This window comes from Callorhinus ursinus, unplaced genomic scaffold, assembly GCF_003265705.2.
Source record: "Callorhinus ursinus isolate GAN/ISIS: 27379988/994484 unplaced genomic scaffold, GSC_fseal_2.0 scaffold31, whole genome shotgun sequence".
Taxonomy (NCBI): domain Eukaryota; kingdom Metazoa; phylum Chordata; class Mammalia; order Carnivora; family Otariidae; genus Callorhinus; species Callorhinus ursinus.
The window spans coordinates 15,915,163-15,932,739 of NW_027397093.1; the positions used below are offsets into that span (position 1 = coordinate 15,915,163).

The window sequence follows — 17,577 nt, forward strand, 5'->3', positions numbered from 1 at the left end:
TTTTTTTTTTTTAAAGATTTTATTTATTTATTTGAGAGAGAGAGAATGAGAGAGAGCACTAGAGGGAAGAGGGTCAGAGGGAGAAGCAGACTCCCCGCCGAGCAGGGAGCCCGATGCGGGACTCGATCCCGGGACTCCAGGATCGTGACCTGAGCCGAAGGCAGTCGCTTAACCAACTGAGCCACCCAGGCGCCCCAAAAAAAAAAAAAAATCTTTAAAAAAGATTAATTTCACCTAAAAATGAGCAACAGTAAAGATCACAGTTCCTAGCACCAAAAATACCCCAACAATCCAATTAAAAAATGGGCAAAAGACATGAACAGACATTTCTCCAAAAACATACAAATAGATGGTCAACAGACACATGAAAAGATGCTTAATATCACTCACGACCAGGGAAATGTAAATCAAAACTACAATGAAATATCACCCTACACTGTCAGAATAACTAAAATCAAAAAACACAAGAAATAGCAGGTGTTGGCAAGGATGTAGAGAAAAAGGAACCCTTGTGTACTGTTGGTGGGAATGCAAACTGGTGCAGCCATTGTGGAAAACAGCATGGAGGTTCCTTGAAAAGCTGAAAATAGAGCTACCCTATGACCTAGCAATTGCAATACTGGGTATTTACCCCAAAGATACAAATGCAGTGATCTGAAGGGGCACGTGCACCCCAATGTTTATAGCAGCAATGTCCACAATAGCCAAACTATGGAAAGAGCCTAGATGTCCATCGACAGATGAATGGATAAAGAAAATGTGGCATAAATATATATGTATATACACAATGGAATGTTATGCAGTCATCAAAGAATGAACTCTTGCCATTTGCAACGACGTGGATGGAACTAGAGGGTATTATGCTAAGCAAAGTAAGTCAATCAGAGAAAGACAATTATCATATGATCTTGCTAATATGTGGAATTAGAGAACAAGGCAGAGAATCATGGGGGAAGAGAGGAAAAAATAAAATAGTACAAAACCAGAGAGGGAGACAAACCATAAGAGGCTCTTAATCTCAAGAAACAAACTGAGGGTTGCTGGAATGGAGGGGAGTGGGAAGGATGGGGTGGCTGGGTGATGGACACTGGGGAGGGTATGTGCTATGATGAGTGCTGTGAATTGGGTAAGACTGATGAATCACAGACCTGTACCCCTGAAACAAATAATACATTATATGTTAATAAAAAGTAAATGAAAAAAAGTTAAAAATAGAGAATACTTAAGCTACCCTAAGATCCAGTAATTATACTACTGGATATTTGCCCCCAAAATACAAAACACTAAATCAAAGGGATACATGCAACCCTATGTTTATTACAGCATTATTTACAACAGCCAAACTATGGAAGCAGCCCAAGTGCCCACTGACAGATGAATGGATAAAGGAGATATGGTATGCATATACAATGAAATATTATTCAGCCATAAAAAAGAATGAAATCTTACCATTTGCAACATGGATGGAGCTGGAGAGTATGATGCTAAGTGAAATGAGTCAGAGAAGGACAAATACCATATGATTTTACTCATATACGGAATTTAAGAAAACAAATGAACAAAGGAAAAAAAAAACAAAAAAGGGAGAAAGATAAACCAAGAAACAAACTCTTAACTACAGAGAACAAACAGATAGTTACCAAAGGGGAGGAGAGTTGGGGGAGGGGTGAAATAGATGATGTGGATTAAAGATGCTCATCATCATGAGCACTAAGTAATGCATAGAATAGGTGAATCCTATACTGTACACCTGGAAATAATATAACACTGTATGTTAATTATACTGGAAATAAAATTAAAAACTTAATTAAAAAGGACCACAGCTGAATCCCACAAAAAGTAATTAGAAGAGGGAAAAAATAAGCAGAATAATATCCCCACAAATCATGAAAGAGCTCTAGAAAGGCACGCCCAACAAAACAAACAGAAAGTATAGCATTATGTGTCCGAATAAGCTAAGAGAAATTTTTAAATAATACATGAAAGAACAAGAAAAATCAAAATGAGAAAAACAAAAAAAGAGGTGAAATGACTCAACCAAGAAGCAGAAAGATAAAGACTCTTCACAAACGAAGACTTTACCGGAAGGAACAGAAGACTGAGCAAACGTAAGAGCTAATGCCTTAAAAATAGGAAATCTTGAAAAAGTGAAATAAAGGGCGCCTGGGTGGCTCAGTTGGTTAAGCAACTGCCTTCGGCTCAGGTCATGATCCTGGAGTCCCGGGCTCGAGTCCTCCATCTGGCTCCCTGCTCAGCAGGGAGTCTGCTTCTCCCTCTGACCCTCTTCCCTCTCATGCTCGCTCTCTCAAATAAATAAATAAAATCTTTAAAAAAAAAGTGAAATAAAGAGATGAAAAGGATTTGCGATAAAGTGACAAAGAAGAGGAAAAAAAAGAAACCAACATAGAAAGAGGACCCTAAAGAAAAAAAAAAGGCAATCAGACAAACCAAACACCAAAAAATTGTAATTCAAGAAAATTTTGCTGAAATATTAAAAAATATAGTTGAAGCTACAGGGTACCCACAAAAAGTGACCACGAACAATACAAAACACATTCAAATAAAACTACTGATTAAAAAAAAAAAACTACTGATTTAAAGATTTATTCATTTTAGAGAGAGAGAGAGAGTACCTGCATGAGTGCGGGGAAGGGCAGAGGGAGAGAATCTTCAGACTCCCTGCTGAGTGCAGAGCCTGATGTGGGGCTCGATCTCACAACCCATAAGATCATAACCTGAGCTGAAGCCAAGAGTTGGACACTTAACCTGAGCCACCCAGGGGTCCCTGATTTTTAAAGAAAAATTTAGAAAGTCTTTTGCCTAAAGGCAAAATCTTATAAGGAGAAAAAAACAGACTGGAATCAGACTTTTTACAGAATGCTTTACCCCCAAAACAATGGCAAAATATATTCAAGACACTGAAGGAAAGAAAACATGAACCAAGAATTTTAGTATCTAGCCAAATGGTTTTCAGGTATAAATTTACAAACATGCTATTATTAACAGGCAATATTATTTCCATAAGCCCTTCTTCAGGAATCTACTAGATAACAAGTCACAAACAACAGAAATGATTGGACAGATACTGACATAAGAACTGATGGCATTACTATCAACGGATGTTAATATCACAAAAAGAGAAAGAGCTACACATTATATACTCCTATAACATAGTTTTGCCCTAATTAAACAAACCAACCCGAATTTTCAGAAAATACAGAAGACAGAGGAACAGGTTAAATGATGCCACAAAGAAGCAATACTCTAGATTATGGAAACTTGATTTCTTAAACAACAAAAAAAGCTACAAGAAAAAAAAATAGATGAGGGGCGCCTGCGTGGCTCAGTCGGTTAAGCATCTGCCTTTGGCTCAGGTCATGTTCCCAGGGTCCTGGGATCGAGCCCTGTGTGAGGCTCCCTGCTCAGCGGGGTATCTGCTTCTCCCTCTCCCTCTGCCTGCCACTCTGCCTACTTGTGCTCTCTCTGTCAAATAAATAAATAAAATCTTTAAAAAAAAAGTTTAAAAGAAAATAGATGAGAAAGGAATCCATACATTAAAGAGACTTAATGAAATCACATAATTTACAAATCTTATTTGGATCCAGATTCAAGACAAAAACTATAAAAGAAAAAGCAATCATGAGGCAATGAACAATCTGAACACTAGTTGACATTTGAAGATATTAATTACTGTTAATTTTTAAATGTGGTAACAGTATTGAGTTTAAAAAAAAAACAAAACAATTCTTGGGGCGCCTGAGTGGCTCAGTCGTTTAGTGTCTACCTTCGACTCAGGTCCTGATCCCAGGGACCTGGGATCAAACCCCACATCGGGCTCCCTGCTCGGGGGGAAACCTGCTTCTCCCTCTCCCACTGCCCCTGCTTGTGTTCCCTCTCTCTCTCTGTGTCTCTGTCAAATAAATAAATAAAATCTTAAAAAAAAAAAAACAAAAACAGGAACAATTCCTTTCTTTTAGAGACTCATAATATCCAAATATTTATGGATGTAATAATATGTTACCTAGGGTTTCCATCAAAATAATTCAGGAGCAGGAAGTGAGTGGGCATGTGGATGAAATAGGGTAATTGTTGCAGCTGGAGAATGAATACACAGGGGTTCATTACACTGTCAACTTTTGTATATGTTTAAAATTTTCTACTATAAAAAGTTAAAAAAGACATGGACTTAGTATTCTGAGCCATTCATTCAATAAATATTTGTGATTCATTTTATAACACAACTTTAAAATATTACTCCCTCTTGCTCATAAAAACTCATTTTGTTTCAACTTTTATATTTTCAAGATCACATTATGCAAAGTCTTAAAAAAGCCTTCTCATGAAAATGGGTAGACTTCTATCTTAACTTAAAAGATCATGACAGGCTGGCTATAACTTCCTTCTGAATTAGACTCAATTCTAAAACTGACAATCTTGGAGTGCCTGGGTGGCTCAGTCGGTTAAGTGTCTGACTCTTGATTTCGGCTCAGGTCATGATCTCAGGGTTGTGAGATCAAGTCTCCCCTGCTGGGCTCCACGCTGGGCATAGAGCCTGCTTGGGATTCTCTCTCTCTCCCTCTCCCTCTGCCTTTCTCTCTGTCCCCCCGGCCATGCTCTCTCTCCCCCGCCCTTCTCTTTCTCTCAAAAAAAAAAAAAAAAAAAAAAAAGACTATCAAACCTAGTCCACAAAGGACAGTATTTTTGTTCAATGAATCATCCCTATAATCTCAATTAGAGAAAGCACGAGAAAATACTTACCTGTTTTATATGTGGATTCATGGCCATTTCAGTTACGTTCTTTTTGGTTTCACAGAAAATAATGGCCCTCCCTTCAGACCCACTGTAGACTTGAAGGACGTCTCCAATAACTGCTGGCCTCTGAGACCAATGGCACTGGATGGCCAAATGCTTGAGGAAAGAAAATACCAAGTATCTGTTTCATTAAAATTAGTGAAAAAGACTTATTTTGTATATATTTTTTTCTATTTGTTCAAGAATCAGCCTTTCTGGCATACAGTAAGACAATTCTCCCCAAACCCACTTAAAAACAATATACAAATGGCCATCAACAGGTGAAAGGATAAACAAATTGTAGTATATTTATACAATGTAATACTATTCAATAATCAAAAGGAACTAAAAAAAAGAGAAAAGAATCAACTATTGATACATGCAACAATATGGATTAACCTCAAAACATATGCTAGGTAAATGAAGCCTTACAGAAAGAGAATACACACAGGATTCCATTTATATCAAGCTCTAGAATAGGCAAAACTAATCTACGGTAGAAAAAATTCAGAACAAGGGTGCCTGGGTGGCTCAGTCGGTTAAGTGGCCGACTCTTGATCTCAGCTCAGGTCTCAATCTCAGGGTCGTGAGTTTAAGCCCCATGTTTTTACGTAGGCTCGATGCCCACTTAAAAAAAAAGAAAAAGAAAAAAAATCAGAACAGTAGCTATCTCTGGATGGGGGACTTGACTGAGTAGCAACATGAGGGAAATTTCTGGGATGATGGTAATATTTCTATATTTGGGTAGGGGTTTGGGTGATACACATGTAACAAATTTGTCAAAACTAAACAAATGTACTTAAAATTCTGGGTTTGCTGTATGTAAATCTTATCTTTTAAAAACTGTAAATATTATATAAACCTCAGAAATATACTAACTAAAAGAAGCCCAACACAAAAAAAGTCACATATTATATGATCACATTTACATGAAGTATCCAAAATAGATAAGTCCCTAGGGACAGAAAGCAGATTGTTAATGCCAGGGGCTGGGAAAAAGGGAGAATGGGGAGGAACTAACTGCTTCATGGTTATTGGGTTTCCTTTTGGGGTGATGAAGCGTTTTGGAAGTAGAGAGAAGCTGTGGTTGCACAACATCATGTATGTACAGACACTCAACTGTACATGTTATATACAGTTTATTTAATTATGTGAATTTTGCCTCAAAAAATCTGTCAATATCCAACTCTAGTTAATAATATACACGCTAAAGTACTTATGAGGAACCATGCTCATTTCTGCAATATGAAAGGAATAAAAAAGATGGATATAAGTGAAATATAAAGTGAAATTCATATATAGTGAAATATTAATGGTAGGACCTAGCTGGTGGCTATATGAGTGGTTACTGTAAAACTCTTTTGACTTGGGGCACCTGGTGGATCAGTTGGTTAAAAAGTGTCACCTTCCGCTCAGATCATGATCTCAGGGTCCTGGGATTGAGTCCCACATCGGGCTCCCCGCTTTTCCCTCTGCCTGCTGCTCCCCCTGCTGAGGCTCTTTCTCTCCCTCTCTCTGACAAATAACAAAATAAAATATTTAAAAAATAATAAAATGAAATAAAAGTAAAAAGAATTAAAAAAATAAAATCTTTAAAACAATAATGTTGGGGAGGTGGATGGGGAGATGGGGTAACTGGGTGATGGGCTTTAAAGAGGGCACTTAACACAATGAGCACTGAGTGTTACATGCAACTGATGAATCTCTAAATTCTACTCCTGAAACTAATAATACGGTATATGTTAACTACATTGATTTTAAGTAAAGAATTTTTAAAACAGTAATAATAATAAATAAAACAATGTTGGAGGAAAACTGATGTTGTATATTCTAAATCTGTGCATTTTAACATATATCTCAAAAAATTGTTTTTAAAATGTAATACATATTAATTACAGAGCACCTGGAAAACAGAAAAGAACAAAGAAGAAAACAAAGAATCATTTGTACCACCTATGACAAAGTCTTGCTTCCTCCCCATTCTCAAAAAAGAATCTAAATCTGATCAAGCCTCACAATCCAACCATCAATTCACAGGAAAATGAAGGTGGAGGAACATGTTAAATAATACCACAGGAATGCAAATCAGCAAAACTGAGACTTTGGGAAATTCATCATTTGAAAAATGATCATTTCCTTTTAACAAAAAATTAGAATAAAAAAGAGACAGAGGAACATGTCGATTATAAAAGATTTAAGAGAAAAATAAACCAGTGGCAATTTATCTTTTTTTAAGTAGGCGGGGCTTGAAAGTCCTAACCCTGAGATCAAGACCTGAGCTGAAATCACGACTTGGGCGCTTAAACCGATTGAGCCACCCAAACACCCCAAACCAGTGGCAGTTTAAAGATCTTATTTGGGGGTGCCCGGGTGGCTCAGTCGTTAAGCGTCTGCCTTCGGCTCGGGTCATGATCCCAGGGTCCTGGGATCGAGCCCCGCATCGGGCTCCCTGCTCCGCAGGAAGCCTGCTTCTCCCTCTCCCACTCCCCCTGCTTGTGTTCCCTCTCTCACTGTCTCTCTCTCGCTGTCTCTCTCTCTGTCAAAATAAATAAATAAAATATTTAAAAAAAAAAAAGATCTTATTTGGATTCAGACTATTTAAAAAAAAAAAAGATAAGTAGGGTAATGTGGATACTAGATATTTAATAATACTAAAGAACCACTGGGTTTTTCCTACTATGATAATAACTGTGGTTTTTGTTTTGTTTTTTAAAGAATACTTATCCTTTATTTATTTTTTAAAGATTTTATTTATTTGCGAGAGCAAAGTGAGAGAGAGCACAGAGGGAGAGAGAGAAGCAGAGCAGGGAGCTGAGCAGGGAGCCCAATGTGGGGCTCGATCCCAGGACCCTGGGGATCATGACCTGAGCCAAAGGCAGACACTTAGCTGACTAAGCCACACAGGTGCCCCAAAAGAATACTTATCCTTTAAAAATTATATACAATTACATGAAAATGAAAGAATGACTGGATTGCTTCAGAGGTAGGAATGAGGGGCGCCTGGGTGGCTCAGTCGGTTAAGCAGCTGCCTTCCGCTGAGGTCATGATCCCAGGGTCCAGGGATCGAGCACCACATCAGGCTCCCTACTCAGCAGGGAGCCTGCTTCTCCCTCTGCCTGCCACTCCCCCTGCTTGTGCTCTCTCTCTCTGACAAATAAAATCTTTAAAAAAAAAAGAAAGGTAGGAATGAAGAAGGTATGGGGGTTTAGAAAAGATCATCATTAAAGCCTGGTGATGGGTACATCAGGTCCCTTATAATATTCAATTTCTGCATATGTTCGAAAACATCCTTAATAAGTTTTTTTCACTGATACATTTTACTCTTAGAAAATTTTCAGCCAGGGGCGCCTGAGTGGCTCAGTCAGTTGGGCGTCTGCCTTCGGCTCAGGTCATGATCCCGGGCCCTGGAATTGAGCCCCACATCGGGCTCTCTGCTCTGCAGAGAGCCTGCTTCTCCCTCTGCCTGCCACTCTGCCTATCTGTGCTCTCTCTCTGTCAAATAAATAAATAAAATCTTAAAAAAAAAAGAAAATTTTCAGCCATTACAAAATACAAAAGAAAGCTTCCTTTCACTATTCTGTACTATAAGTCCTCTTTTCCAGAAGTGATTATTACCAGTAATTTGATGTTTCTCTTTTCCAACCTATCTTTATACGTTTACATAAATATCTAAACAATCCATTTAGTATTATTTATTTTTTGGAAAATATAGTATAATTCTAGGGGCACCTGGGTGGCTTAGGCAGTTAAGTGTCTGTCCTTCGGCTCAGGTCATGATCTCTAGATATATATATATATAGTATAATTCTATATGTATCATTTTGTAATTTAGTTTTTGCCACTCAAATTCATTCTCTCTCTTTTTTAAAGATTTTATTTATTTATTTGACAGAGAGGGAGAGAGAGCACAAGCAGGGGGAGCAGCACAAGGAGAGGGAGAAGTAGTCTCCCCACTGAACAGAGAGCCCGATGCAGGGCTTGATCCCAGGATCCTGGGACATGACCTGAGCCGAAGGCAGACACTTAACTGAGCCACCCAAGCGCCCTCAAATTCATTCTTTTTAACCATTCCACTGTACTTATACATTATACTATTGCTTAGACTATTTTTATTTATGTATACATACACATATACGTACATCTATTAAATGGAAAGTGACGTATACGGTACCTCTCATAAATGCAAATATTACCTTAATTCCATTCCATTCTCTTTTCCGTTTTCTTTCCTTTTAAGTAAGTTCTACATCCAACATGGGACTCAAACTCATGACCCTGAGATAAAGTCATATTCTCTGACTGAGCGAGCCAGGCACCCCACCCCTTAATTTTTTTTTAAATATACTATTAGTTTGAATTTTCACGGAGTGACAATTATCCTTTTCCTTTATGGTATCTTCTTCTGACTTTATGTTTAGAAAAGCTTTCCCTTTCCTGAAATCAACTGTTCATCTACACCTGCTTTAAATGATTTTATGGCTCACTTTTTAAAATTCTTTTGAGGGGGCACCTGGGTGGCACAGTCAGTCAAGTGTCCGACTCTTGGTTTCGGTTCAGGTCATGATCTTGGAGTCATGGGATCGAGCCCCACACTGGGCTCCGCACTCAGCACAGTCTACTTGTGACTCTCTCTCCCTCAGCCCCTCCTCCCACCCCATGCGCGTGCGCTCTCTCTCCCTCTCTTAAATAAATCTTTAAAAAAAAAATAAATTCTTAAGAAGATAGCAGGAGGGGAAGAATGAAGGGGAGTAAGTCGGAGGGGGAGACGAACCATGAGAGACGATGGACTCTGAAAAGCAAACTGAGGGTTCTAGAGGGGAGGAGGGTGGGGGGATGGGTTAGCCTGGTGATGGGTATTAAAGAGGGCACGTTCTGCGTGGAGCACTGGGTGTTATGCACAAACAATGAATCATGGAACACTACATCAAGAACTAATGATGTAATGTATGGTGATTAACATAACAATAAAAAATTTAAAAAAAATAAATAAAATTCTTTTGAGAATTTTTTTGGTATAGGGTATGAGATGGAGATCTAACTTTTTCACCTAAGCTTTTAACACATTATCCTGGCGCTATTTTCTTCAAATTGATATAACTGCCCCTTTTGTCCTTTTCTACATACTTTAAGTCTCTCTCTACAGCTGCCTGTATATCACCTGTTAGGACTTATCTGTTAACATACTTTTCTTCTCTGATTTATTTTATTCTGCTCCTCAGTCTCAGATCATAGAAATACACAGGTATCTTACTGACTAAAGGCAAAAAGAAAGATTTGGGGATGCCTGGGTGGCTCAGTCAGTTAAGCATCTGCCTTCAGCTCAGGTCATGATCCCAAGAGTCCTAGGATGGTGTCCCAAATCGGGCTCCTTGCTCAGCGGGGAGCCTGCTTCTCCCTCTGCCTGCCACTCGCCCTGCTTGTGCATGTGCGCTCTCTCTCTGACAAATAAATGAATAATCTTGAAAGGAAAGGAAAGGAACATTTAGCCTGAACTAGTACCCAAAACTTGAGTTTAGCTTCAACAAATTTCAAATACCAACTAAAAGCTACAATCTATCATGCCAGAAAGCTAGCTACTTACTTCCACAGTAGTTGCAGCCTTTTGAGTCATTTTTCCAACAAGGTCAACCTGTTCGTATCTGGATTTCATGTATTTTTTTGCAACTTTGTATACCCACTGTGGGCAAGTTGCAGAAAAAAGTAAAGTCTGAGGATTGTCTTCAGAATCTTAAATAAACAAAAAGAAATCAAATGCTTTCTTAACATCCATGATGTAGTCAGCTCTTGAAAAGCCCCCCCAAACTTCAAAGAAATCATAAAAAAATTCAAAATTTGGGGTACATTTTGAACATACAAACTTCATTACAATTATTAAAACTTTCAACTTTCAAAACTGGGAGAAAGTATGAAGAAAACTGACCCCAGAAAAAAGGTGAGAATTTAAGAAGGGACAATGAGCAAAGAAATCAGTAAAATGAGTTAGTAAATCTAACTAGTGACTATAAAAAATAATACATGAAAGAAAGCATAGGAAGCTAACAAACAGTTAAAGGTCACCATTGTACTTTCTTGTTCAGGAAAAGAACAGGTACCAAGTAACTTTAGCTTTGTTAGAACACTGGGGACAATGTAAAAATAATTATGAAATAAAAAATTTGTAACCTTTTAAATATAAGAAAAATTGCTAATGTGTTTATTTTGAATTAGGATATACCAGTTTTGTAGGATTCATGGATAATATCTTCAACTTGTTCAGCAAAACCTAAATCTAACATTTGATCCACTTCATCAAGCACAACATGGCGCAGTTTAGAAAGATCTAATCGGCCGCTCTGCAGATGGTCTTTGATACGACCAGGAGTCCCGACCAAGATGTCAATACCATTTCGAATATGATTAACTGTGAGAGGAGAGAAGTATCAGTAATATATAAAGATCAAATATATGTTTTCACATTATTTCTTCAGATTTAAGTAGCAAATAGATCTTTGCACTACTATCATACATTATTTACTCACTTTGGCTTTGATAGGATGTTCCACCATAAAAACATGCCACACTGAGTTTCCTAGTGATATCTTTGAAGTCTTTGGCTACTTGGTTTGCCAGTTCCCTTGTAGGAGCCAAAACAAGAACCTAAGCAAGAGGTTTAAAAAATAAAAAGATACTTTTCTAAAAACATCTAAATTCAAACTGAGAAGACTTTTTTTTAAGGTGCATTTAAAACTAGGAATCTCAACATTAAAGTCATAGTATTTAAAGACAGAGCACATACACACACAAAAAATTAAAAAATAAAGACAGCACAAATGACAACAAGAACAGTAACTTAGATTTATAATACCCTCCCCTCTTCCTTCAGGTCTCTCTTCAAAACTCACTTTCTCAATGAGGTTCTTAACCCTCTTTTCATATGCTTCACTCCTCCCTTAACTGTTTCTCCTTAGCACTCATGTCATGTAAAACATTTATGTTTTACTTACTTGTTTATTGTCTGTCTCATACACTAAAATATTAGCTCCATGGCGACAGGGATTCATGTCAATTTAAGTTACTGTATTCCTTACACTTCAAACAGTGCCTGGCACAGAACTAGTGTTTTACATGAATTACATAATTCAATCCTCACAAAAACCCTATGAGGTGGCATTATTATCCTAATTGTACAGATGAGGAACCTGAGTCTCAGAGAAGTTAAGAGTTTTGCCCAAGATCAAACAGCTAGAAGTGGTGGAGCTGGACTCTCCAATGATGTCCTTCTAGCATAAAAGCTTTTTAAGGCAGTGTTGGAACGTGTCCTATTTCTATTACTTGCAGTCTTTCCTAATTTCACCTAAGAAACAAAACTCTCTAAAAAAGGTAGTTCCTGTTGGCCAACCTGATCCAAGACCATTATGACTTAATTATATTAATACATGTGAATTTACTTTCACATTGCAATGCCATTTAGGAGTCTTAAAGAACAAATTACTTTTAGTCACATATCTGTTCAAATTATGATACTGATTGTTTTTCTTCACTTTTATTAACCTTAAAGTGAATACAGATTCTGAAAACATCAAATTTTAGGATAAAATTTCACTAAGTCCTCTCTGTTCTCTACTACAATTAAGATAGATCTCCAGTACCCCAATAACATAGGGACTAACAAAATCATCTCTATAATCTCTTCTTAAAAAGTCAACCAGTGAAATAGATGATATTATTAACTGAATGACTAAATAAATGAATACCTCTTTAGCAAATTCATTGTTTAAAAGCAAAGATCAAGACTGAAAAAAAAGAAGAGAAGGTCACTAAATATACTCACTATAAATATACCTAAAATCAGACATGCTGGCTTCATAACATACATTTATCAAAGACATCTATGAATCCATACACATTATATTCATATGCAAAATAACTACTTCATTCAACTTTACTTGAGATTTATGTTAAAAATCAACTAATTTTTGCTTTAGGATCTAAATTTTTACTTTATGCCACAGAGCTAACTTTTCTATCTTGGGGGTACTTGAACTTAAGATCAGTATATTCTTTCTTTCCCTTTCCATTAGAGTAATGTTTTAAACCTTTTACTCCCTATAATGGTTACCTTTGGTGAGCGGCTTTTTTTAATTGCTTCTTGATTTCTTTGGAGTCTTTCAATCAAGGGGATGGCAAAAGAGAATGTCTTTCCTGTTCCTGTCCGTGCTTGAGCAATTAAATCTTTTCCTTCATATACAGGACCAAAGGTCTTAACTTGAATAGGAAAGAGATATGATACCCCTCGACCTGTAAAATGAGATTTCATTGAAATATATTTAAGATTAGCTTTAGGAAAAAATATTTTTATTTGAAAATGACAAGCCAGATTCCTCAACGTCAGCCTAAAAATACAATACCTAGTGATATTTACAGTTATTCCTACCGCAAAGAGGAATTAAAAAAAAAAATTTGGTCTGACACTTCTGACAAATACATACAATTATTTAAAGTTAAACACCAGTTAGAGTATCAAAAAGGATGATGTAGAAATAACTGCAATTAAAGAACAGCTATTTCTCTTATGCTTCCTATATTCTCCTTTTGGTCAGAAGAGGCAAAGATTTTTTACAAAATCCTAGTCGTAGATTTTCAGTTGTATATCCATTAAAATTCATAGTACCTTTTAGAAGCTTTATTGTCTCTTCAGAAATAGGGAAATTGGAGAAGGCGCCTTCTTTCTGTTCACGTGTTAGGGTCTGTCAAAATGAAATCAAAGTTCTAACTAATATAGTTCATATTCAACTAGATATTTAGAATCTTACTCATTTACCGTTTTTCGTTTTACTGAATGAGCTAACAAATCAACTTTAGCTAGTACTTGCAAAAATTCTATAGATTAACTTACATGATACATTAGTGGAAGATCCTTTTAATTTCAAAAGTATCCCTTTAAACAGCAAGTTTACTCAATACATTTTCCCATAGTACATTTTATTTCTTTTTTCTCGTTTTTCATTTTTTTTAGAGAGGAGGCGGGGGATGGGGTAGAGAGAGAGAGAATCTTAAGCAGGCTCCATGCCCAGCATGAAGCCCAATACCAGGCTCCATCTCACAACCCATGAGATCACAACCTGAGCCGAAATCAAGAGTCGGACACTTAACTGACTGAGCCACCCAGGCGCCCCTCCCACAGTACATTTTAAAATTATTAACTCACAAATAAAACTCCCTTTAGAAATACATCTACTACATAAATCAAAATGTATTTCCATTTGATTGAGACATTACAGAAGAGCTATTTGATCATCTAAGTCATATTCACAGATACAGACAGTATTAATTGCAAGGTCTAACAGAAGCCTATAAACCAACCTAAAAAAAATTACACAATGAGGAAAGTAAATTGTTTCTAAAAATAAATGTTAAAAAAAAGTTGTTCTATGGCTCTAAATAGCATGTTTTAGGTCACCAAAACAAAGAAAAGTTCCTGTAAGCTTGAAAATTTCTTGAACACATGTACAGGTTAGCATGACATAATCATTTAACATCTATGGAAAACTTTATATACTAGTCAATGTGTATATAGAACGAAGACAATGTATCTACCAGTTAACTTTATTATCGCTATGTTAAAAGAAGATAGTTTCAGAACCATACACAAAAAAATAGCAGTTTCAAACAGAGACCAGATAAAAGACATAATATTAAACTGAAATTGTAAGCCATTTAAGCAAACCTCAAGGCTATTATCTTAAGATTAAAAAGAAAAAAAAACTTATTACAAAAGTAATACATTTTCATTGTAGAAGCCACATATAAACAGAAATAAAACTATAATCCAGTCAGCTAAAGCCACATTTGAAACAAGTACTCCTCCAAACCTCAGTCTATGCACATATAAATTTTATTTATTTATTTATTTAGTTTTAAGTAATCTCCACATCCAACATGGGGCTCAAACTTACGACCCTGAGATTAAGTCACATGCTCTACCAATTGAGCCAGTCAGGCACCCTTAAATGTTTTTAAATAAAAGTAATACTGTATATACTGTATTGTAATGTGGTTTTTTTCATTTAATAGGATACACTGAATACCTTTTAATAACTTATTTATTTTTTTGAACTCATGACCCTGAGATCAAGAGTTGCATGCTCTACTGAGCCAGCCAGGCAACCCCTGAATACCTTTTTAACACTCTTTTACAACCTTTAGGACAGATGTCATCTATTGCATAGATCTAGCATATTTTCTAAAATCAACTGCCTACTATCAGACATTTAAGATGCATAAATTTTTTGCTTGTATCAACAACACTGTGATAAGAGTTTCATACATCCCTGCACACCTCATGATTATCTCTTTAGGAAGATAAATGCCTAGAAGAAGAATTCCTGAACCCAAGTGTGATCTAAAAAAATAATGAACAATTAAGCCTATTATAATACAGAGCATTGTACCGGGTAAAATCCCAACAGAGCAAAAGCAACCCTGTACATCCTGCTACTAGCAATACAAATTTGTAGGGCCTTATTTAGATCAACTCTCTACCATATGTGCTTCCTGACAAATATCAAATTCACAAATACAAAAATGCCATATTTTAAGGCAAAAATTCAACATGTTTTCCCAAAGCTCTCCAAAGATTACACATTAAATTAGGCTCAGATATATTTAAATTATTGGCAACCATCAGATTTTAAAATATAAAGAACTACTGATTACCAAGAATTATTAAGACTATCAAGGTTGTTTCTTTCGGAGGACTTGAGTTACTGACAATTTATGATACCTAGACAAATCTATGAACTCTGCTAGAGGAAAACTGCAAGAACAAATTGAATAAATTCTGTGCAAGAAAATATCTACTCTAACAGGTATGGGCAAAAGCAATGGGTCCAGCAAAGTGAATTCTACACTAAGCATGTTTTCTACAACTTCCAAAAAAATTAATATCCAGAACAGATTTCTTCAGATCATTTTTAGGTTTCATTTTTGTTTAAAAAATGCAAACAGCTTTAAGATTGAGTTACAGTAAGATCTAAAGATCACTTAGATGCTATCGTTACAGAAGCAGAAAAAGCAGAAGGCAAAATACACAAAGTCAAGAGGCTTTATGTACCTTGTTTCAGGAAGTCAGACGTCAATTCATGAGTACTGGTAGGGACTGAAATAACCATAAGAAATCAAGTAGGTGACCATCAATAAGCAATTTGGAAAAACTATTTAGGAACCCAAATGTACAGGAAAGGTTTACATTTGACTATCCCCCCCCCCACTTCCACCCAAAGAAAAAGGCAATACAATGACAGAAACAAGGGACAAAGAATAAAAGGCTCATCAGGTTTCAGCTGTATAGACTCCACTGTTCAACTGAGGATACTGAACACTAAGCAGGAAACATTATGGAATCAATTCTAATTAGTCTAAAAAATCAAATTAGCCTGTATTTCAAGGATAATGGCAAATGCATAACAAAAAGTATTCATACCTCCTCTAGTTTATTATCACTTGATTTATGAGTAGAACTATCTAAGGATGACATTCGCTTTGATTTTTTTTCATATTCACCAATATCTCCATTTGACAGATCTTTTCTTCTTGACTTTTGAGATTTAGAAAATTCATCTGAAAGTCTATTATTACATCCTTCTTCAGTGTCTCCATTTAGCTTCTCTTTTATTTTAGCTTTTTTGGGCTTGGGAGCATCCAAGTTATCTGTAACACCATTTTCTCTTGTTTCTGATTTCTCATCTGAGTCATAATGGTGCCTTGACTTCCTTCTATCACTCTGTGGAAAAACAAAGAAGCAACAAGAGGGTCACAAGCTCTCCTCTTAAGACTCTAGAGAACTTAAGAGCGTTGACTCCCCAACCAGCAAAGCTCAATCTACCATCACCTTGAAAAGTTACCTGGTAAAAATCCAGACTGGTTGCTAATGCCAAGCCTAAGTCTCACCTCTTGCTTTCTTTCTCATCCCATTTCTTGCATTCTCAAGACTTGGCCTCTAGCCCATCTCTGATCCCATTACATGATTTAAGGGAAATCAAAATAGCTCCTTTCAGAAAAAGATGAGAACCCGAGATTTATAAATTAAAAAGCAAACAAAAACTTCTAATATCTCCAAGAGAAAAAAAGTTAATAATTATTGAGTACCTACCCAGCATTGTGTAATGTGTTTTCGGCTTATCTTGTTTAAATCTTCATAACAACCCTATAAGGGAAGTACAGGTCCATAATCCCTTATCCGAAATTCCGATATCCATAAAGCTCTGAAAACCGAAAGTTTTTTGGTAACTTATTTGGAGACAAAACCTCACCTAACCTGAACTCATTTGGTGGAAAAATTTGACTCGAACTAATGTGAGGCTATTTATAACATTTATTCCACTTAGTATGCATATTCACATTTGATATTAAGGTGTTTGATTATAAATTGGGGGCCCCAAACCCTACTGGGGTGTTACCCTTCTAAAAATCCCCAGAATTCTGAATCAGCCCCAAGGATTTTGGATAAGGGATAGCGAACCTGTATTACCTTTGCCATTTTACTGATGAGGAAACAGAAGTTCTTAGAGGTAAGTACTTGCCAAAGACTCACATGCAGGATTTCCTTCAAGTGGAAGTGCTAGTAATCAAGCTCTGTCTGATTTGACAGCCCATGCTCTTTTCACATCATGCTTCCTCTTTGAACTTTGATAATTAACAGGTTAAAGAATATACAAACCAAACAAAACTGTCATTCATGTAAAGCTCAACTGTTATACTCCCATGGAAGGGCAAGTATATGTAATCCTTGAAACTTTTTTAAAGTTT

General features: G+C 36.5%; 1 protein-coding gene across 4 annotated transcripts in view; it reads right to left on the reverse strand.

The window, feature by feature from the left end:
• DDX50 (DExD-box helicase 50) overlaps positions 1–17,577 on the reverse strand; it is a 35,739-nt gene that overhangs the window by 15,132 nt on the left and 3,030 nt on the right. For 2 of the 4 annotated variants that reach the window (XM_025850263.2, XM_073878909.1), the window contains exons 2-9: positions 16,922–16,975; positions 16,253–16,552; positions 13,442–13,517; positions 12,890–13,068; positions 11,310–11,427; positions 11,006–11,191; positions 10,373–10,518; positions 4,759–4,908 (exon numbers count right to left, since the gene is read on the reverse strand). In XM_025850263.2, the coding sequence (XP_025706048.2) occupies positions 4,759–4,908; positions 10,373–10,518; positions 11,006–11,191; positions 11,310–11,427; positions 12,890–13,068; positions 13,442–13,517; positions 16,253–16,552; positions 16,922–16,975 (1,209 nt within the window). Of the gene's footprint in view, positions 1–4,758; positions 4,909–10,372; positions 10,519–11,005; positions 11,192–11,309; positions 11,428–12,889; positions 13,069–13,441; positions 13,518–16,252; positions 16,553–16,719; positions 16,820–16,921; positions 17,034–17,577 lie in introns of all 4 variants that reach the window. The other 2 variants (XM_073878908.1, XM_025850264.2) reach the window with 2 other exon arrangements.